The 24,023-nt window shown below is 41.3% G+C and overlaps 1 protein-coding gene across 1 annotated transcript; it reads right to left on the bottom strand.

Moving 5' to 3' along the window:
• Window positions 1-13,313: 13,313 nt before the first annotated feature.
• Window positions 13,314-23,890, bottom strand: SSMEM1 (serine rich single-pass membrane protein 1; the record flags this gene model as incomplete). The annotated part of the gene is made up of 3 exons (XM_081102769.1): window positions 13,314-14,722; window positions 16,647-16,701; window positions 23,708-23,890. The coding sequence occupies 3 exons, from the start codon at window positions 23,888-23,890 to the stop codon at window positions 14,232-14,234; spliced, it is 729 nt and encodes a 242-aa protein (XP_080958895.1). The 3' UTR covers window positions 13,314-14,231.
• Window positions 23,891-24,023: the final 133 nt, after the last annotated feature.

Genomic DNA, 24,023 nt, shown 5'->3' with positions numbered 1-24,023 from the left:
CAACACTCTAACCAAATGAGTTACTCAGCCAAGGCAATTGGACCAATTCTTTTTTTTTTTCGTTTTGTTTTGTTTGTTAATCCTCACCTGAGGATATTTCCCAATTTTAGAGGGTGGAAGGGACGGGGAGAGACAGAGAGAGAGAGAGAAACATTGACTGGTTGTCTCACATACACATCCCGACCTGGGTCCCAGAAGGAGCCTGCAACTGAGGTATATGCCCTTGACCAGAACTGAACCTGAGACCCTTCAATCTGCAGACTGACGCTGTATCCACTGAGCCAAACTGGTGAGTGCTGAACCAATTCTTAATAATGGAATTGCTAGAACACAAAGTACAAGCATTTTTTATGTTCTCAGGTTGCCCTCTAAAGAAATTATACCAGTTTTCTTTCCCACCAACATTTCTTTGAAGGGCCTGATTGCCACAGCTTCCAAATACTGGCTCCCTCACATATTGGTCGATCTAAACTAAGAAAAATGTTTGTCTATTATCTATTTCTTTAATTACTTATGAAGTTGAGCATCTTTTTATATACTTATTGGTCCTTTGGAATTCCTCTTCTGTGAACTTTCTATTCATATATTGTGACCATTTTTCTACTAACTTGTTTGGTTTAATCTTTTGTTTTGTTTTGTTTTTTAAATCTTTATTGTTGAAAATATTACATCTGTCCCCCTTTTTCCCCCATTGACCCCCTCCATCCCTCCTCCGCCTCCCACCCCAGGCCTTCACCACCCTATTGTCTGTGTCCATGGGTTATGCATATATGCATACAAGGTTGATTACCTCCCACCCACTCACCGACCCTCCCCCGCCTTTCCTCTGAGATTCCTCACTCTGTTCCATGCTTCCATGTCTCTGAATCCATTCCGTTCATCAGTTTATTTTGTTAATTAGATTCCACATATGAGTGAGATCATGTGATACTTGTCTTTCTCTGATTGACTTATTTCACTTAGCATGATACTCTCCAGGTCCCTCCATGCTATCTCAAAGGGTAAGAGATTCTTTTTTATTTATTTATTTTTTACTGCTGTATAACATTCCATGGTATAAATGTACCACAGCTTGTTTATCCACTCATCTGCTGATGGGCACTTGGGCTGTTTCCAGATCTTAGCTATCATACATTGAGCTGCTATGAACGTAGGGGTGCATATATTCTTTCTGATTGGTGTTTCAGGTTTCTTAGGATATAGTCCTAGAAGTGGAATCACTGGGTCAAATGGCAGTTCCATACTTTTTGTCTGGGAAGTCCTTTATTTCACCATCTATTATGAATAATAGCCTTGCTGGACATAGTAATCTTGATTTCAGATCCTTGCTTTCTATTACCTTGAGTACTTCATGCCTTTCCCTTCTGGCCTGTACAGTTTATGATGAGAAGTCAGCTGACAACCTTATGGGAGCTCCTTTGTAGGTAACAGTTTGCTTTTCTCTTGCTGCCTTTTAAGATTCTCTCTTTGTCTTTAATTTTTGGCATTTTAATTAGAATGTGTCTGGGTGTGGGCCTGTTTGGATTCTTCTTGCTTGGGACTCTCTGTGCCTCCTGAATTGTGTGACTTTTTCCTTCACCAGGTTAGGGAAGTTTTCTGCCATTATTTGGTCAAACATGTTCTCTGTCTCTTTCTCCCTTTCTGTCTCTTCTGGCACACCTGCTATTCAAATATTGTTACGTTTCATGTTGTCCTACAGCTCCCTTAAGCTGTCCTCCTGTTTTTTAATTGCTTTTTTCTTTTTGATTCTCTGATGAGTTATTTTTTTCTACCCTGTCTTCTAATTCACTGATCCAATCCTCAGTTTCCCCTAATCTGCTGTGTACACCTTCCAATGTGTTCTTTATTTGTGCTATGTCATTCTTTATTTCTGTTTTCTTAGTTATTATACCTTTTCTCATGCTGTTGTGCATCTTTATCATCATTATTCTGAACTCTATATTAGATAAATTTCTTATCTCCATTTCATTTATCTCTTTTAGAGAATTCTCTTGTTCTTTCATTTGAGGTTGTTTCTTTGTCTCCTCATTTTGGCTTCCAGTTTGGGTTTGTAACTATGCATTAGGTAGATCTGCTACACTTCTCAATCTCTAGTGCATGAAAATGTCAAACGCTGTTTCTGACTAATTAGATCAAGCAAATACTCAAAGCCACCTCTGCCTGGATTCAGTCTTGAATAGCCCACATGCAATAGTCCACAGGTGTGGCGAGGTTTTTCCAGCTGCTTGGAGGCTATTATTCTCAATTTCTGAATGGGCCACAGAAACTCTACACCATGGGGCAATGTGTTCTCCAATAGGGTAGGTCAATTGTCTTCCCCCCCAGGCCCGTGGTTGGCAAACCACGGCTCACGAGCCACATGTGGCTCTTTGGCCTCTTGAGTGTGGCACTTCCACAAAATACCACGTGTGAGTGCGCACGTACAGTACGATTGAAACTTCGTGGCCCATGCGCAGAAGTCGGTATTTTGTGGAAGAGCCAGTATTTTGTGGAAGAGCCACACTCAAGGGGCCAAAGAGCCGCATGTGGCCCGCGAGCTGCGGTTTGCCGAGCAGCAGTTTGCTGACCACTGCCCCAGGCAAAACCACCTGAATAGCAAATGTCTGCATGAGAAAGATGACCTGTGCAGGGTGAGGGAATGACTCAGCACAGGAAACGGGTGTCTGCCTTCTGAGCTCTATCCCAACCGTGACTTCTGCTCACACAGCTCCAGTCCACTCTGCCCTCCCTCTGCTGGAGCACAGGTGCGTGTCTGCACAGGGAATTTTGTGTGTTGGCCCTTTAAAAGGGTGCCTGCATTTCCAGCCATTTCTCCCTGGCAGATAGCAACCCCGCTACTTTTCACAGCCAGATGTTATATGGGCACCCTTCTCAGTTTTGGTGCTCTGCCGGGGGGCCCAGCTTGCAGATTAGACCCGAGTCTTTAGTGGCAATCCCCCACAGCTGAGCTCTCTCTCTGGAACTTGAGTTGCTGTCTTTGGGAGACCAGCCAGCCCTTCTTCGCCCGCCCCTCCTACAGTCTCTATGTGGTCTCCACTTCCCGTCCTGGGTCATCAGGGTTCTCTCCAGCAAGTCTTCAGTTGATTATTCAGGGAATATTTCTGTATTTTAGTTGCAATTCCAGTTTGATCCTGGGAGCATGTCCATGCAGCATCTACTTTCTCTGCCACCATTTTTAATCTCCTATCTCAGTGGTTCTCAACCTTCCTGATGCCGCGACCCTTTAATACAGTTCCTCATGTTGTGGTGGCCCCCAACCATAAAATTATTTTCGTTGCTACTTCATAACTGTAATTTTGCTACTGTTATGCATCGTCATGTAAATATCTGATATGCAGGATGTATTTTCATTGTTACAGATTGAACATAACTAAAGCATAGTGATTAATCACAAAAACAATATGTAATTATATATGTGTTTTCCGATGGTCTTAGGCGACCCCTGTGAAAGGGTTGTTCGACCCCCGAAGGGGTCGTGACCCACAGGTTGAGAACCGCTGTCCTATCTTATTTTAAAACTCTTTATATGTTACGAATATTAAGGGTTGTCCTAATTTCGTGTTCCAAATTTTTCCTAGTTTGTCTTTGTCTTTTTACTTTACTGATTCTCTCTTTCTCTGTCTCCCCTTCTCATCTCTCTCTTTCTCAGTTTCAATATTTTTAAGCAGTTCAAGTATCAGTCTTTAAGTCTTCTGGATTTATTTGTATTTTGCTTGGAAAACTCTTCCCTGCTTTGAGATTAGAAAACTGTTTGCTGGCACTTTTTTCTAGCACTTTTATGATTTCCTTGTTTTCTCTTTCAATCTTGTTTCATCTGGTATTAATATTTATATAAGGAATTCATTCACATCACCTTTCGGATATATTCTTCAGGAATATATTTCTCAACATCTTATGTGTTTTTTAATTTTGATCTTTTTTTTCCCACACATGAACAGAGTCAACAGGCTTAAGTCCAAATATATGATTGATACTAAAATGCACCCCTTCCAGCTTGTCTAATGATTTCCAGCTTTGTTTCAACTGCACTAAATTTATTAAAATCTACTCTTCTTATCGCTAACACCAACACATTCATTTTCCATGTATAAATGTCAAAGACTAAATATTCTACTAGATATGCAAACACTGATGCACGAAGATATTGATGCCAATAAAACTAAACAATGCAGTTGTTTGAAAAGTTCATTCATGAGCTTACGTACAAAAATTCAAGTTCTGGGAATTTAGGAGTACCAGTGCATAGTGTCCAAAAATTCCAGTTATATTTGAACATCAAACATTTGAAAAACTGGGTTTCATTAGAGTAAGCTATGAGCAGGTCTACAACAGGGGTCTTAACTGTGGGAATCCAGCTTTCCTGGGAGAGCCACAGAAAATGTTAGAGGGGTGACCTTTGAGATTAGTCTTAACATTGCGGAGAGGTTCAACATTTGAAGAGTTCAACATTTAAAGATTTGGTGACTGGCCTACAGGCAGAGGACTCAAGAGTGGGAAGGGGGCTAGACTGGAATGGGTTTCTTCAAGTCTCAATACAATCTTTCTCTACCCCTCCCAACGTCCCCTCATCAAAGGAGGTAGGAATCTGATGCAGGACTTACTCTTACTGATTATTTGACTTCATTCACAACAATAGTATTACTCCAACCCTACATATGCATTTAATGCCTTCTCATCTTATCTTTGTGCAGTAAAAGGCTTTTCTCCCTTTTTAAGGAACACTTGTGCACTGCTGGTGGGAATGCAGACTGGTGCAGTCACTATGGAAGACAGTATGGAGTTTCCTTAAAAAACTGAAAATGGAACTCCCATTTGACCCTGTGATCCCACTTCTAGGAATATATCCCAAGAAACCAGAAACACCAATCAGAAAGGATATATGCACCCATATGTTCATAGCAGCACAATTCACCATAGCTAAGATCTGGAAACAGCCTAAGTGCCCATCAGTAGATGAATGGATTAGAAAACTGTGGTACATCTACACGATGGAATACTATGCTGCTCTAAAAAGGAAGGAACTCTTACCATTTGCAACGTCATGGATGGAACTGGAGAGCATTATGCTAAGTGAAATAAGCCAGTCAATGAAGGAAAAATACCACATGATCTCACCCATTCATGGATAATAGAGACCATTATAAACTTTTGAACAATAATAGATACAGAGGCAGAGCTGCCTCAAACAGATTGTCAAACTGCAGCGGGAAGGCCGGGGAGGGTTGGGGGGGCAGGAGGTAGGGGGGTAAGAGATCAACTAAAGGACTTGTATGCATGCATATAAGCATAACCAGTGGACATAAGACATTGGGGGATAGGGGAGGCTAGGGGACTGTCTAGGGCGGGGGGATAAAATGGACACATATGTAATACCCTTTGTAATACTTTAAGCAATAAATTTAAAAAAAAAAAGGCTTTTCTCCCTTTTAAAAAAAATATTTTTTTTAATTGATTTCAGAGAGGAAGGGAGAGAGAGAGAGAAAGAAACATCAATGATGAGAGAGAACCATTGATCGGCTGCCTCCTGCATACCCCACACTGGGGATCAAGCCCGCAGCCTGGGCATGTGCCCTGACCAGGAATTAAACTGTGACCTCCTGGTTCATAGGTTGAGGCTCAACCACTGAGCCATGCTGTCCAGGCGGCTTGTCTCTCTTTAAAGGAACTTCAGACAAAAACAAAGCAGATCAGGAGACTTTACAGGATATGGCCAAATGACCAAATTTAGCCCTTTGTTGGTATGGTAACCTGGGGTACCAGGTAGCCGTGGCTTCTCACCCCTCAGAATGTCCCTCCTGACTGGAACAAGGTAATATTTCCCTTTTGTCAAGGTCTGGACCCTGCCCTCACACAGGTCACCTTCCTAACACCTTCCCAGTTGCACTCCCACCCTCTTTACTCAATCCAAGGCCCCTACCTCCCACCTCATCCCAATATACCTGAATCATTATTATACTGAAAAAATATTTTTTCAGTATTATTTAAAAACTTAATCCTACTTTCTCTACTCCCTGAGCTCCAAGACTCTGCACATTTGAAATTAATTAAAATATTCTAATGCCAGAATTCCCAGCTTACCGGCCATCAGTATATAGCCCTGAATCTCCTCTATATCATGTGAGTTTTCTGAAAAGCATGCTTTATGTTGTATTCCTAGGCAGTGTGAGCTGGAGCTGGCTCAGACCAGTTTGCCAGAGCCAATGTGCTCATCTCTTCCCAACTCCACGTTCAGTGATGTCACTTTGGTAGCTTGAAATACGCAATAGTGGGAGTATTTATATCACTGATAAATCAGCAAGTGCATCAAAACAAGGGTTTTTAACAATCGGAGGCAATTGTTAAACATTTACCAACACACCACTGTTTTAAGGATTCTTTTGGTTTCTAGTAATAGAAACCCACTTGAGCTAGCATAATCTCAAAGGGAAATTTATTATAAGAAGCTGCTAGTGAAATGCCATGACACCCATGAGTGGGTAAACAATTGGGCCTCAGGAAGTAACTGGAATCAGGGAAAAGTATCTCAAGTTTGATTCCCCATCAAGGGCATGTTCATACCTGAATTGCAGGTTCCACCCACAGGGCCCCCATCACCCCGCATTGGGGCACGTGTGGGAGGCAACCAATCAATGTGTCTCTCTCACAGGCATGTTTATCTGTCTCCCCCTCCTTCCCTTCCTTCCAATATCTCTAAAAATCAATGGAAAAAATACCCTCGGGTGAGAATTAACAAAAGAAAGAAGAAGGTATTACTGAAATCAGTGCCTAGACCAGGTGAAGGTGGGGTGGGAACTGGCAGGATCACACTGTACCAGCATTCATGAGACTTGGGGTAGAAGAGGCTCCCAGAAAGAAGAGTAATAAAGCAGTCACCCCCGAAAAGGTCCACAACATTTACATAGACCTTTATAAATGAATAGCCACAGACCCCATCAAAACATGCATTTTGTTTAGTATTTAACATCTGCTGTATTATGGAGTGCTTCCCAGGTTAAAGGAGCTGTTTTAAAAATTATAGATGATAAGAAGATGACTAAGACTCTGTATTGGCTGCAAGTAACAGAAAAGCCAACTTAAAAAGCTTAAACAATAAAGAGAATTTTCTTGCCTAATAAGTCAAATAGTAGGATGGTTCCAGAGTTTGCTAATTCAGCAGCTCAGGATTTAGTCTTTACCACAGTCTCACTCTGACATATTCAGAGTAATGCCTTTATGGACACGTGTAACTGTCACGGCTGCAGACATCACGTGCAGACTTGAAATCCTCCACCAAACAAAAAGGGACCATTTCTTCCCTGGGCAAGTCTTTTTTTTAAAGACCAAAAAGACTTTTCTGAGAATGCCCCCACCAGCAAACTACCGTTTCCAGAATTAGATCATGAACCCATGCGTGAACCCCTCATTGACGGACCGCATTGCCATGGTTGGCTTAAACAATCAGGACCTAATTCCAAGTCTTTAAGGGAGGTGGAACAACGGGACAAAAATGAGGGTCCGCTTGAATGGAAGGAAAACAATCAAAGGAGGCTGCCACAGACCCTTTCTGCAGCTGAAGGGGTGCAATCAGAGAAGAGAGACAAAAAGACCCCGGCCCTAAGGGGCATTTCTCCAAGCCCCTTTGTCTCTTACTCAACTCTGACCTGCCAGTCAGTCTCACTAACCCTGGCTGCAGACCCTTCCACTGGGGCCTGGTTTTTATCTCCTCGTTTCCCCCTTTTGATTTACACTAATTAGCAGCAGGGTTGGCTCCCTGCCTGCTGTTCTCACTGCTAAATCAAGATTTTGAACACATGAAACTTCATGGTGAGAGAGGGCCCTAATAAACAAAGACAATTATGGACAACAGACCCCTGTAATAAGGCAGCTTGAGGAACTGCCTGTGAAAGAAGCCAAGCTCAGAAGATTTAAAAAAAGAAAAAGATAAGGACAAGAAAACAGTATGGCCCAGGATTATAACATTTTTGTTTTTTAGTTTCTTGTGGGTTTGTTTTTTTTTTTAGAGCATATTACGTATTTCCTTGGGTGCACTAAGTGGATATTTGCAATGAGAAATGTAATTCGTAAAAGGACAAGTATATCTTTTTTCATTATGCATCTTCCAACTTCTCTAGGCCTCTCCAAAAACTTCCAGTTGACATTAAAGAAAAAATCAGTTTTCTATTTTCATCTGTACCTTTGTTAAATTTAGATTAAAAGTGCAACTCCTTTTTACAACAGAAAAGTGACTATAATCTAATATTGTTGATATATAATAGGTACCAAAAAAAAAAAAAAAAAAGCATTTTCTCCCTTTATCTCCTTCCCGCCCCCACATGTTTGTTCCCTCCTCGCAAGTACCTCTGTGACCACATGTTCCTGACGGAGAGAATACCCAGGTGGCCTGGCACTTGGAAACTTGTCAGATGTTATTCAAAGCAATAAAGAACACATCATACAAGTCTCTCGTATATTGTTACAGGGAGACCCTATTTAGAGTCCACTAATTGGGAATTTGTAATAATTTAAGGAAGGACTGGCTGAAGTTAACCTTTGTACTATCTATGCAAAAAAAAAAAAAAAAAAAAAAGAGTTCACTAAAGTTTTGAATAGTGTAAACAAGATTGGAAGGGGAATAATTATCTACTTAAAAGAACCAGTTGTTTTGAAAAGCTTTAGAAGTATCCTTTTACATACAAACTGGGTAATTATGATTTAAACAAAGGCTGGCCTGTTTCTAAGGCTTCTTTGAAATGTCAATTACAAATTATGCTTGTCTATTCACCAAGGCTAAGCCCACCCCTGTGTACCAGGCAACAGTTGGTTAGCTTGCTTCCACTTACTCTATATAGAAATAATAAACCTTAAATTCTTTTAAAGTAGTCGAATTCAGTTCAGGCTTTTCACTGATCTAAACAGTTGGTCCATCCTATAGTACGGATCAGTGGTTCTCAACCTTCTGGCCCTTTAAGTACAGTTCCTCATGTGATGCAACCATAAAATTATTTTCGTTGCTACTTCATAACTGTAATGTTGCTACTGTGATGAACCATAATGTAAATATCTGATATGCAGGATGGTCTTAGGCAACCCCTGTGAAAGGGTCGTTCAACCGCCAAAGGGGTCGCAACCCACAGGTTGAGAACCGCTGGTGTGGATGAAGATTTTACTAATAGCTAGCGTACAACCATCAAAAATGCAGTGACAACTGCCTTCACTCACTCAGTGGAAGAGCTGGTTAATACCGAAAATCTGCAAAGAAAGCTACTCTGAGCACTGGCTTTGTGGGGCTTCTTTTCTTGCCATAGTAAGAAACACATTTCAAATTGCAACTGAATACACACACACTGGAGCAGAGACAATACTTACCCTTATTATGTGCAATACTCTGTTATTTTCTACTTACTTTCTAATAAATGCTAGTCACGACCCACTAAATTTGATTTCACACCCTATTAATGGGTGGCTGTTTTGGAAACTACTCTAGCATCTGCTGGGAGATAGTATTCCTTCCTGGGAGAAAGGGATGGCAGTGGGGAAGAGCAGTGGTTGCTACCTGGTTTTCTGGATGTTGTCTTCTCCCCATTCTCCTCTCAAATCCTTGGTCATCAACCTCACTGCCTCTTATACCTTGACTAGTGGCCCAGTGCATGAAATTCGTGCACAGGGGGTGGGGGCGGCATCCCTCAGTCTGGCCTGCACCCTCTCGCAATGCAGGACTGCTGGCTCCTAACTGCTCGCCTGCCTGCCTGCCTGCCTGATCGCCCCTAACTGCCTCTGCCTTGGCCCCGCCACCATGGCTTTGTCCGGAAGGACATCCGGAAGGTCTCCTGGAAGGCCTCCCAGTCTAATTAGCATATTACCCTTTTTATTAGTATAGATACTCAGTGCAAAGTTCATTCTTACCCTCACCAACCTTTCCAGCTAATTTTCTATTCCTCCTCCCCCCCCCCCCCCCCTCAAAAAAAGACCCTATGTTGTACAGCCTCTCCACTCAACAGTGTGAGCCCTCTCCAGCTTTACTAAACTGCTCCCATGGCTGCTCGGTATCTGACTCCGCTCCATTTTCCATTAACAGGCCCCTGTTCACTTTGGATTCAGTTTGGTATTTGGTATAGCTCTCCCAAGTTCTTATCTAATCGCTCTCCATTGAGAACGCAGATAATGTATTATCATCATGGTAAAAACAAAATCTTTGTGGTCAGACAAGACCCAGCTCCCCCACACTCACCAGCTGTATGACCTTGGGTATATCATTTAATTTCCCTAAGCCTCAGTTTCCTTATTCATAAAATTGGGGAAAGATGTATTCTGCAGGCTTGTGAAGGGTAAATAATCTTTACAAAATGCTTACCTCGGTGCTTGGCTTATGGCAAGCACTCTCTAAATGTTAGTGTTATCAGTATTATTGTTGTTGTTGTTGTTGTTTAGATTTTACCTACTAGCTCATTTCTCCTGCCACCAAATCCACACCACCCAGTCCTCAAGGGCAGATACTGGTTCAGAGCTTGAGCCTATCTGTCCGGTGCCATAGTTTCCAGCTACCCCAACCCTCTCCAATCACCTACCATGTGTGTATTCGCATTCTTCACCACATCCATCTCTGTTGGACTTTTCCCTGCATCACATAGCTCCCTGCATGGCAATTCCTGACAAGAATGATGGTGTTTGATGTAAGTGGACATTGTCGCAGATGTCAGTTCTGCAGTTAGCTGCATGGAAGGGCCACAGCTAGGAGGCAAGCCCAGGGATTCCATGCCACCCAAACAGGTCGCAACCAGACGCAGCCTCGTTTATCCCATTTACCAAGGGGGAACTGAAGAGGAGAAGTTATGCAGCTCAGGGACCCCACCCTGATAGCCCACACCAGACTGCCTACAAGCAACATCCAGCCAAGACTAGAGTTTGCAGCCCTGGTTCCATGAACTGTCTCCCACATCAATGGCTCTGTACCTTGCTCATTAATTCCATTCCAACATGCCTAGCTATGCTTTCGCTCCTCATCCCACGCCTTTGCCTTAGTCCAGCGGTTCTCAACCTGTGGGTCAAGACCCCTTTGGGGGTCGAATGACCCTTTCACAGGGGTCGCCTAAATACATCCTTCATATCAGATATTTACATTATGATTCATAACAGTAGCAAAATTACAGTTATGAAGTAGCAACGAAAATAATTTTATGGTTGGGGGTCACCACAACATGAGGAACTGTATTAAAGGGTCGAGGCATTAGGAAGGTTGAGAACCACTGCCTTAGTCCTTTGATCCAGTGGATCTCTTTCCTTGGCTTTGTTTGGCCTGTTTTTAGTTTAATGTACTCACAGATTACCCTAGTTAATCCCCTCATACTTACAGACCCTGGTTTATCTCAACCCTAATTCCTTCTTACTCTAGGTGGCTGTCTTTTACCCTCTAACTCTGATCTGTTCTAGCCCCATGGATAAGACCATAAAAAGTAAGTCTTTGATATAAATGACTCTTCAGAAAATAGTGTCATTGGTTTATATCTAAACCCACAAGCAAGACATTTGGGACATGTTCCCTTACTCTGTTATCTAGATAATAGTCATCTTTTCCTGGTAAGATTATATCTGCTTAGACATCACTTATGGCTGTGTAGGAGGTAGTGATTAACTTACCTTAAAATCAGGATCTTCCATCTTCAGAGAATAATGGTTAAATCATAGTAATTAAGAGCTCAAACTCTAAAGCCAGAATACTTGGGTCTAAATCCTGCCTCTGCAAACTACGACTATATTTTTACGTGTCTTTTGTGTTTTGTGTTGGTGCTCTTTAGATAAACAAAATAAGATCTTGATCTTATCAAGTTAGAAATATCATACTTATTAAGTTTTAGATGTTGGCCTCTGCCCTGCTTTCTCTGTCACCTAGCTTTCCTCAGTTCCTCCTTTTTGAGTTTGTGCATCCCTTTGTATATCTATTCAACTGCATTATTTATCTGTCATGTCTGGCACTGTGCTGGGTCACAGAAATACAAAGGTGACAAATCATGGACTCTACCTTTACGGGTATGCATATATGCATATACAGAAGTGGGTAAAAGTAAGTTTACAGTTGAGTACATGAAACAGAGAGTGAATAAAACTACTGTAATAATCATAACCCGCATGTATTTTTCCATACAAACTGTAAACCTACTTTTGCCAACATATATATACATATGTAATATATATATAACTAACAAACACATTCATCAAAATATTAAGGGTGCTGAGATGGAGGACTTTTCAATGTGCACTGGAGCATTAGAAAGGGCCTAGTGAGTTTGCCTGAGGGAACACAGTGGAGGAGGGTGTGGAGAAGTAAAGGACATCTACATGGAAAAGGTAGACCAGTTTCAATTGTGAGGCAATCTGAATAAGACAGTCTCCTCAAATAAGCTCAGAAATAGCCCCCATGTCCTGGACTCTAATAGCCTGTTGGACTCTAGTTCTGATGGTTGAGGCTCCCACATTGCCCTCCTGGTCTCTGTTGTACAGCAATCAGTTAAGGAAGCTGCTGTTATCAGTGACTCATGAGCCCTGTGTCAGAGCTCTGTGATCTTCCCTCCCATAAAAGGCTCAGTCCTTATGTTGCAATCTTTATCATATGTAGCACTTAAGTCCTCCCCTAAGACCTAAAGCCCTTCTTTGAACTAGCTTAGTGACCAGAGTCTCTGCTGCTTATCAATCCTGGCCAGCCCTCTTCTCTGGAATCTGGGTTTCATTTTCTATCCCAGCTGGGTTCTGCCATTAGAGAGTGATAGCCAGAATGGCCACCCTCTCCCCTAGGCCTACTCAGTTGCCCACTGCTGGGATCCCCACTATACTGGAAAGCCCAGCCCCAACTATGTCTAGGTTACAGCTAACTTTCGACAAAGATCAAACTTTAAGTCAGGCTCTTCTGAGCCCTCTTGTTGACCAGATCTCAACTCGGTTGTCTATCCTATCTTTGGCCTGTCCAGCCCAGTTTTAACAAAAATACTGCTAAGTAGGTTTAGTGAGAGTGTCCCATCCACCCTTGAGCTCTGATCACCCTTGACATCTGATCGAGTTCCTCATCTTCCATCTTTGATGTGTAAGTCCTTGGCCTGCCTTCACCAAGAATTCTATTAGGTTAGTTTAGCAGAAACCCCTTATCCTTGATGTTTCCTCCTAATGATTTCTATTCACTGACCCCCTTACCCTGTTCCTTGGCTATAAATCATGGCATGTCCTTGCTGTATTTGGAGTTGAGCTTGATTTCTCTCCTCTATTGCAATAGATTTGACCCCTGTAACAATAGTGTTGAATAAAGTCTTCCTTACCATAGTGTCAGAATAAATTTTTTTTTAACATTTGCCATGCCCTTTGGACAATAACAATGGACAGCCCATGGGCCAGCTGCCCTTCTAGGTCTACCTTCCCTCCTTGGTCTACTCCAAGAATCAGAGATCTTATTCCAGGCTCTTGAGCTCCTCCTCCTCACCAGCCTCCAGCTGATGCATGTGCAGCAATACAGCCCAGATAGAGTTAGTCACCTGAAAATATGGACCTGGAGAATATGGGCCAATTCTATTCTAACCAACTTCACTTAATTCATTGTCAGTCAGAGCATCAAAACATATGAATAATTGTAAATGGTTCTGAACATAAATATATTTTTAAAGAGCTTCCTTAAACAAAAAACATTTACTCAAGGGATAAAATATCTGTCTTGTGCTCTTTTGAATAAAAAAAGATAGTAGATGCAGATCTCTGATTCTCCAATGGTGCCATGAACAAATTCATTGGCCTGTTTTTGGATAATTATTTGAAATTTTATCTCTTGGGTTCCAAGTATTTTTGTTGTTGTTGTTGTTGTTTTAATTTTTTTTTTTTTAATCCTCACCCAAGGATCTTTTTCCATTGAATTTTTAGAGGTGGAAGAGAGAGGGAAAGACAGACAGAAATATTGACATGAGAGAAACACATGGATTGAGATTGGTTGCCTCCTGGTAGGTTGCCAACCAGGGCCGGTGCTGGGGAGGAGCCTGCAACCGGGGAGAAGCCTGCAACCGGGGAGAAGCCTGCAACCAAAGTACATGCCCTTGACGGGAATTGAACCCGGGACCCTTTGGTCTGCAGGCTGATGCTCGATCCACTGAGCCAAACCAGCTAGGGTTTTGTTGTTAATAGAGAGACTTTATTATAAAAAGCCTCCTCACCTACAGCTCTGGTGATTTTTCATGTTTTATCTCTTTCATTTAGCTTCAAATAAGGTAAAGACTCGATAAAATTCAAAATTTACTGAATTTTGTGTTAATCTCAGGTACAGAATTTTCCTCTTGAATATCTCCCTTCTTTGGGGCTGTTGCTGTTGTGTTTTGAAGGAAATGGCGTGTCAACCATTCATTGGTTCTCATGGCTTTGCAGTGGAGGCAGGGCCTTTCCCTGATTTGGTAGCTTCCCACACTCTTTTGCCTCTGAACTATTTTTCTTTTAATACCGGCTGATGATGGGTGTTCATTTTCACTCTCCTTCCACGAGGAGGCTCCGGAGTCAGATTCTTCACTGTCATACTCAGTAGTATCACTGTCAGGCTGGGTCTGATTCACCTGGCTGAACTGAGAATGGTGCATAGATCGTCTTCGTTTAAGATAGGCATTTACCAAAGCCACTTCTGAGTCAGTTATAGGAGTAAGCTGGATCTGCTTTGGTTTTTTCATCTTTTGTGGAGAGTCCCAGGCACCATCTTTGTTTTGCCACTTACGGGAAGTATCTTTGCTTGCTAACAATCAATGAAACAAATCAACAGGTTAGGCACATTGTTGGTTACCATACCTTCACATTACCTAAGAGCCTATAACATGTGTGGGCTCACTCTTAGTTGCCATTTGCCAAGCCACCACTTTTCTCCACTTACTTGCAAGTGTTGGCAGCTGACGGCATTTTCCAGTACCATACCAGATCTTCCAAATACCGGAAGGTCAAATAGATGCTTGACATATGACTTTTGAAGTTTCATGAGCCCTGATATAAGATCAAGGGGAAAATCTCTAAACTTTTCCAGAGAAGGACCCTTTTCTCCTTTGAAGTCTTAAAGATTCACGTGCTTATATGAATGTGATTTGGATAGCAGGAAACTAAAAAGAATCTTTTCTTTATACAGTGGTGTACTGGAATTGGCTGGTCAATAACTTAGTTAAGCTTTCAGAAATTTTGTGAGATAGTTGTTAAACACAGACATTAGTAAAAAATTAAACTATCAACATTTACCATTACATCAATTTATTACAAATAAACATAATGCTCAAAACATCACTTCCTAATTATTTTATTACATTTTATTATGATGTATGCTCTTGAAGCTATTTGTCTGTTGTTGGGTGTTGGAAATACCACATAATGATGTGCTACTGTGCATCTCCTTCCCAGCTCCATGTTCAGTGACATATTAGTGACTTGAAATCAGTTTGGGAAGGATAAAAATCAACAAGAGCCAAAAGTCAGGCATTGTTTTATGGTTTTGTTGACTGTCTAGGTTTAAAGTGATGGAGAAGATGGTACTAACCTAGATTTACATTTAAAAGTATCATGCCTATAGCCACTACATTGAGAATAGCACCTCCAAAAAATAAGGAAATATTCTTCCAGAATATTCTAACGCTATTATCCAATTTGCCAAGAAGTCACTCACATCATTGACAACCAAGTTAAGTTCCAAGATACATCTTGTTTCTTTCATATTACTCTTTAGGGAAAGTAACATTCATAATGGAACTACACTTGTTGATCAATTGCAGACATAAGTTGGCTAAGAATGCAAGAGTCTGGTAAAAATCAAGGAAAGTATTTTGTGAGAATCAGTGGTCTATATGGAATTTACCATAAAGAGTATTATATATTTTACTAGAGGCCTGATGCATGAAATTCATGCTGGGGGGGGGGTGCCCTCAGCCCAGCCTGCTCCCTCTCTTGCAATCTGGGACCCCTTGCTCCTAACCGCCCTCCTGCTTGCTCCTTACCACTTGGCTCACTGCTCCTTAGCCCTGCCATGGAGGCAGGAGAGGCTCCTGCCACCGCCACCGTAGCTGTGCTCGCCAGCCATGAGCCTAACTTCTGGCTGAGTAGTGCTCCCCCTGTGGGAGCACACTGACCACCAGGGGGCAGCTCCTGCATTGAGTGTCTGTCCCTTGGTGGTCAGTGTGCGTAATAGCAACCAGTCATTCTGGTCATCCGGTCGTTCCACCCTAATGGTCGCTGGGTTTTTATTATATAGATTATTTGTAAATTACGTTATATACATCCTTTATATTAAATTTTTTAAAATGTATACACACATCTTTGGAGAGTCGTTTGTTAAACATTTTCCAGCACACAACTGCTTATGGATTATTGAAAAAGATGTTATTTACAGCTCATAATCCTGTAGTAACACTAACCGTAAGTGTATGTAAAAAGGAAGCTGTGTGAAGGGAGAATGCTGAGGAATGAAAAGAACTTGAGCTTTACCTACCAGTAATTCATAGCCCCTACTAAATTACAGCAGCTAAATTATCCTGCACTAAAGCAAGGGGCTTGTCCAATAAGCTGCCACAGGTCTTGGGGAGGCCCTATAACACGCTTGGCTGTTCACCTCTGTTGCCTGCTTTCCACACTCGCAACATAGTTCTCTCATCAAAGTCCAATACTAAATATGCACCAACTCTCACCTTTGCTTACTGAAGTGCTTGTCCCACTATCTTCATCCTTTTTCTTCTCAGACATCTGTTTCAGAAATATAGATTAGTGATGGTGACCTTACATCATACACACCCTCAGATCATTCACACCTTCACAGTCCCAACTAACATGTACAGATGCAAAAGCTGCACGGTAAAGAAGGCTGATGGGGGAAAATGGACTCATCTGGAATGTGGTGCGGAAGGAAAACTCTATGGACACCCTGGACCACCAGAAAGATGAACAAGTGGGTCCTAAAGCAAGTTTAACCTGAAACATTTCTGGAGGCAAAAATAACAAAAGTGAAGCTTTCCTATTTTGGGCACATCATAAGAAAGCAGAGAAAATAGAAAATAGCGGATTCTTCACTAGAAGGACCAAATATGAGATGAATCGACTTCCCAAAGAAGCCACAGGCATGAGTCTACAGCAGTGGAGCAGGGTTGCTGAGGACAGGACATTGTGGCCACCACTCATTCATAGTGTCACCAGGAGTTGGAGTCACTCAATGGCACACACAACGGTCATCATAGTTGGTTGCCTTTCAGTTTCACTTCTGCTGCCCATTAGGAAGAACATACTTTGATAGCAGAATCTACCAAAATGTTTGAACCAAGCAAAAGGAACAAAGACTTGAGGGAAAATAATAATAAGGGGCTATAGGTTATAAAGTTTTTCTGTATTCATATTATAGAGAAATATCATTTAAAAAGAGATTTGATAGTACTATTAGTGTTTTAAATTGCTTAAAAAAAATTTTTTTAAGCCTCACTGGAGGATATTTTTTCCATTGATTTTTTAGATAGAGTGGGAGGGAGAGAAAGGAGGAGGGGGGGAGAGAGAGAAACATCCATGTGAGAGAGACACATTGACGTGCCCTTGACTGGGAATCAAACCCGAGGCCCCTAAGTCCGAAAGCTGATGCTGTAACACTGAGCAAAACCAGCTAGGACTATAAATTACTTTTTAAAGGGCATTTTATCAAGTCACATTATCAATAATTCTTTCAGATCTTTACCTCAATTCATAGACTTAGTATCTCCTAAATCCTTCAGAAACTTTCCTGCAAAATGCAACCAAAACATATATTATCTGTGAATATGGCAACCAGAATAAATAGATTTCTCTGAATAGTTCCAATTTCAAATATTCTGCCTAATACTCCATAAATGTATTTGTCCCATTTATCAGATCAGTCTCCCATTTTTTCATGCTGAAGATGGTTTTGTCAAATAATCCTATATAATAAGAGAGGAATATGCTAAATAAATGTTATAATATTAAGTTAAAAATCAAGATGCAAAGTTGTATATACAGTATGATCACAAGTTAGCTAAAAATATGAAAAGAAAAAAGATTTTAAAGGATTCCAGGAGTGTTAGCAATGGCTAACTTTGAGTGGTAAAGTAATTTTTCCACTCTGAGGCATAATGACCAAGTGCATCACGACCAGATCACAGATCAGCAGAAGGGTGGGCCAGCGAGGTATGAGGTACAAGCGAGCTGCAGGAGAGCTACAGGAGGGGGCAGGGCAGCAAACTATGGGGATGAGGAGAGAGAGGGGAGGGGGGAGGGGGAGGGGGGAGCTACAGGAGGGCGGCAGCACCTACCGGCGCAAGGATTTGTGGTCATGGCTACTGGTACAAATATAAAGCTCCTCCTCCTTCAGAATATATCAAAAATTTTAGGAATACTCATAACACTTTTGACACATAATTCTTCTGGGAACTTTTCACCAGGAAATAACCCCCCAAAGAGAAAAGGTTTTGTGTACAGAAATATTCATCACAGCGTAATTCAGATAATATAAAATGCAAAATTCAAAAATAGACATGGTTAATTAAATGCAGTATAATTATACGATCATATAATATATAGTTGTGGAGATGATTATGGTAAAAGTATGTTATAATATGAAGAAATAAATGTTATAATATTAAGTTAAAAATCAAGATGCAAAGTTGTATATACAGTATGATCACAAGTTAGCTAAAAATATGAAAAGAAAAAAGATTTTAAAGGATTCCAGGAGTGTTAGCAACGGCTAACTTTGAGTGGTAAAGTAATTTTTCCCCTCTAATTTTTCAAATTGTCTAAATACAGAAAAAATGAATTTATGCAAAATCAAACACTCTTTGGGTTGAAAAGTGCCATACTTGGGTATTCATAATTGCAATCTAAGATCTTTGGCCCATTCCTTTCTCTTCTTTAAAATATATTTTTATTTATTTCAGAGAGGAAGGGAGAGGAAGAGATAGAAACATCAATGATGAGAATCATTGATCAGCTGTCCAAACAAACACTAAACAAATATATAAGCTAAACGCAGCATATATAGTCTCTGAAAGAAAAAGGTAAATGCATCTTCAAAAGTGGCAAATCCAGCCCTTGCCAGTGTGGCTCAGTTGGTTTCCCGGTCAAGGCACATACTGGGTTTGATCCCCAGTCAGGGCATGTATAGTAGGCAACCAAACAGTGTTTCTCATATTTTCTTTCTCTCTCTCTCTCTCTCTCCCTCCCCGCCCCCAACTAAAAATAATTTCTTAAAAAGTGGCAAATAGGGAGTTAGGAGAACCAAGATGGCGGCATAGGTTAACGCTGGAGTTTGCTGCTTTGAACAACTACTTCAAAAGTGAAACTAAAAGACGGAACGGACATCACCCAGAACCACTGGAACGCTGGCTGAGTGGAAGTCCTACAACTAGGAGGAAAGAGAAACGCATACGGACACTCAGAGGAGGCGCAGTGCTGAAGTCAAATTCTGAGGTGCGGAGTGCGCGGAGCGGGCTGGCGGCGGAGGGCGCGGTTGGCGTTTTCAATCGGGAGGGAGTCGCAGACTCTGAGCTCCAGATCCGGGCGAGTCTTTAGGGACCCAGACTCAAACGGGAGAAGCGGGTCTGCCTGGCTTCGGTCAGAGCGAGTGCAGCTTTCTCTCCGAGCTTTGCAGCCATTGCTGGGACTCAGAGAGGCAGAGCCCCTGGGGACAGGACTGAGAGCAGCCATAACTGCTCTCTCCAGCCCACCCTGTTGATCCTGTGCGACCTGCCCCGCCCAAGCCCTGCACAGAGGCATTTGCCGGATAGCCTCAGGCAAACGCCAGATTAGCACCTCCCTAGAGAACAGAAGTTCTCTCACTGCTGACACAGCTGATTCTCATAGCCACTTGGCCTGGAGGTCAAACCCTCCCTGGTATTAGCTACAACAATCAAAATTTAACTATAAGACCACGAACAAAGACCACTAGGGGGTGCATCAAGGAAGCATAACAAACTGCGGAGACAAAGAAACAGGACAAAATTGTCAATGGAAGATATAGAGTTCAGAACCACACTTTTAAGGTCTCTCAAGAACTGTTTAGAAGCCGCCGATAAACTTAATGAGATCTACAAGAAAACTAATGAGACCCTCGATGTTATATTGGGGAACCAACTAGAAATTAAGCATACACTGACTGAAATAAAGAATATTATACAGACTCCCGACAGCAGACCAGAGGAGCGCAAGAATCAAGTCAATGATTTGAAATGCGAGGAAGCAAAAAACACCCAACCGGAAAAGCAAAATGAAAAAAGAATCCAAAAATGCGAGGATAGTGTAAGGAGCCTCTGGGACAGCTTCAGGCGTACCAACATCAGAATTATAGGGGTGCCAGAAGATGAGAGAGAGCAAGATATTGAAAACCTATTTGAAGAAATAATGACAGAAAACTTCCCTCACCTGGTGAAAGAAATGGACTTACAGGTCCAAGAAGCGCGGAGAACCCCAAACAAAAGGAATCCAAAAAGGACCACACCAAGACACATCATAATTAAAATGCCAAGAGCAAAAGATAAAGAGAGGATCTTAAAAACAGCAAGAGAAAGAAACTCAGTTACCTACAAGGGAATACCCATACGACTGTCAGCTGATTTCTCAACAGAAACTTTGCAGGCCAGAAGGGAGTGGCAAGAAATATTCAAAGTGATGAACATCAAGAACCTACAACCAAGATTACTTTATCCAGCAAAGCTATCATTCAGAATTGAAGGTCAGATAAAGAGCTTCACAGATAAGGAAAAGCTAAAGGAGTTCATCACCACCAAACCAGGATTATATGAAATGCTGAAAGGTATCCTTTAAGAAGAGGAAGAGGAAGAAAAAGGTAAAGATACAAATTATGAACAACAAATATGCATCTATCAACAAGTGAATCTAAGAATCAAGTGAATAAATAATCCGATGAACAGAATGAACTGTTGATTATAATAGAATCAGGGACATAGAAAGGGAATGGACTGACTATTCTTGGGGGGGAAAGGGGTGTGGGAGATGCGGGAAGAGACTGGTCAAAAATCGTGCACCTATGGATGAGGACAGTGGGTGGGGAGTGAGGGCGGAGGGTGGGGCGGGAACTGGGAGGAGGGGAGTTATGGGGGGGGGAAAAAGAGGAACAAATGTAATAATCTGAACAATAAAGATTTAATTAAAAAAATAAAAAAAATAAAAAAAAGTGGCAAATACAGAGGAAATCAGTGTGCTTCATGTTTGAGGATAATTACCACCACACTTCCATCACACTTTTACCATTACTTCAAGGTTTGTAAATAAAGGCTTATAGTTTAGCAGAGAAAATGAAGTTCAAAGGGAAGGAAAAATTCCGTCCTCCTTGACTAGTCCTTATATGATTCTCAGATTTCAAATCTGGGACCCTTTAGAAGAAGCAGTTCAGCTGAACAAAATAAAAGATGAAACTTCTAAGATAATTAAGGTTTTAATTAGCACTGAATAAATTAATTCAACATTTCAACTATGCTTTAAAGCAAACAAATGATATGGCAGGAAACTTGGGTTTACTGCTACCAAGTTTGTGTGAGATTGGACAAGTCACTTAATTTCTTTGGGCCTTATCAATTTTAAAAAGGATAGATAACTGATATCTAACTTGCTTACAAACAGGAGACTGGACCCTAAGCCAGTGGTCGGCAAACCGTCGCTCGCGAGCCACATGCGGCTCTTTGGCCCCTTGAGTGTGGCTCTTCCACAAAATACCACGTAAGGGCGCACACGTACAGTGCGATTGAAACTTCGTGGCCCATGCGCAGAAGTCGGTTTTCGGAAAGGAGACAGACGAAACAAGTATACAAGACGAGTGAGGATGGGAGAGTTGGAAGGGGTCGACCTCAGCGAACGTACCTCAATCAGATTGAGGACTTTTTTAGCAAAGGCCAGCTTAGGAGTACCCTAATTAAGTTAATAACAATGTACCTACCTACATAGTTTAAGTTGAAAAATTTTGGCTCTCAAAAGAAATTTCAATCGTTGTCCTGTTGATATTTGGCTCTGTTGACTAATGCGTTTGCTGACCACTGCCCTATGCAATCTGAGGTCCTAGAAGCTTGGGTCACTATGACTATGACAGAAGCAAGGGAGTAGAACACAGCTTAGGTCTCGTAAGTGGTCTTCATGATGAAATTGCCAGGAATCAATTTCAATTTTTTGTTAATTTTCTAAAGTAGCTTTTCTTGCCAGACCAGACAAATTCAATAGACTTAGCTAGGGAGTCTAAGATATGTATAAGCTATCGCTTCTAAATCTCCTTTTGGCAAAGTATCTACCTTATGAAGCATTTAAACTTTAGATGAAACTTCTTAAGCCAAACCGGTTTGGCTCAGTGGATAGAGCGTCGGCCTGTGGACTGAAAGGTCCCAGGTTCGATTCTGGTCAAGGGCACGTACCTTGGTTGTGGGCACATCCCCAGTAGGAGGTGTGCAGGAGGCGGCTGGTCGATGTTTCTCTCTCATCAATGTTTCTAACTCTCTATCCCTCTCCCTTACTCTCTGTAAAAAATCAATAAAATATATTTTTAAAAAAAAAACTTCTTAAGGGGGAAGAAATGACGAGGGAAAGAGTCTTTGATTATTATAATGGAATCCAGCTGGCATAGACATAACAAACCTCCTCCTCTCCATCTAGAGCTGATATAGCACTCAGTCTAGCTGACCACCGACAGCCCAGGGTTCTGGCTGCAATGCTAAATGATGGTGGTTTGATTAATCGTCAACCTGGTATTAATGGCCAGCAAGGATCCCACGTCAGCGACTTACAAGAGCTTGGTCACAGTCATTTTTTATTGGAACATAACAGTCCTGATAAACTGAGCTACCTCATTCCTAAGAGGATGGTATTTTTTTCTGCTAGGAGGTGGTCTAGAGTAGCGACTTTAGTTCTGTTTAGTTTCATTTAGTTTCAATAAATAAAACGACTTTTTTATTTGTAATTAAAATTACCTGGCTACACAAGGAATTTCAAGGTCATTAACCAGTAGGGAATTTATCCCAGCATTACACAGCATATTAACAAAGTACAAACCACCTCAATATCTCAAAATTGCAGATTTGTTATGGTGCAACCACAGACAAAACAAAAGTATGCAGTCACTAAGAATTCTGCTGTGTGAATATAATTTGGAGAAGTGTTACAATATCAAGTTAAAAAGCAGGATATGAAAGCATACACTATAACATAAATGCTAACCATGTAAGATCAAAGATAGAGAAATGGAGAAATATATATTGTTATAGAGAAAAAGAAAAACTAGAACATACTACAAAATGTTAACAGTGGTTATCTCTAAGAAATAGGATTACAGTAGTTTAAATTTTCTTCTTCATCCTTTTCTATATTCTTGGATTCTCTAGAACAGCGGTTCTCAACCTGTGGGTCGTGACCCCTTTGAGGGTCGAACAACCCTTTCACAGGGGTCGCCTAAGACCATCGGAAAACACATATATAATTACATATTGTTTTTGTGATTAATCACTATGCTTTAATTATATTCAATTTGTAACATTGAAATTGAGGGTCACCACAACATGAGGAACTGTATTAAAGGGTCGCGGCATTAGGAAGGTTGAGAACCACTGCTCTACAATAAGATTGTATTGTTTTTAAAACTAGAAAACAAACTTTAAAAAAGTTGTTTCATCAAAGTAAAGTGAATTTTATTTTAATGAAAAAAAAAAACACCTAGTGTACAGTAAAGATATTATTTAAAATGAAAAGAATATCCTACCCAGAAAGGAGCTCGAGAGAAGAACATCAAGACCAATATAATGACAAAATACCAGAAGAGTAAGGTCCCTACTGCCCCGCAGGAGTCATCCTGCCAGCACTCATGATCCTGACTTGGAATGCTAAAAGTTAGAGGTCTGGGGGGAGGATCCACTGCCCAAAATAAGGAAAGAAGTTCTCCCATGAGGGCTTCTTGCTTCAGAAGTAAAACATGCTCAGAGGGATGACAGTGACTGGGAAGTACTTCGCTCCACATGTATGACAACTTCCTTGACAACCTATTGTGACATACACTTCAGCAACCGTGACAGGAACTG

The sequence above is a fragment of the Myotis nattereri genome (genome assembly GCF_964212035.1).
Source record: "Myotis nattereri genome assembly, chromosome: 11".
Classification (NCBI taxonomy): Eukaryota; Metazoa; Chordata; class Mammalia; order Chiroptera; family Vespertilionidae; genus Myotis; species Myotis nattereri.
The sequence above is the reverse complement of the archived record's forward strand: the minus strand, read 5'-3'. Positions and strand labels throughout refer to the sequence as shown.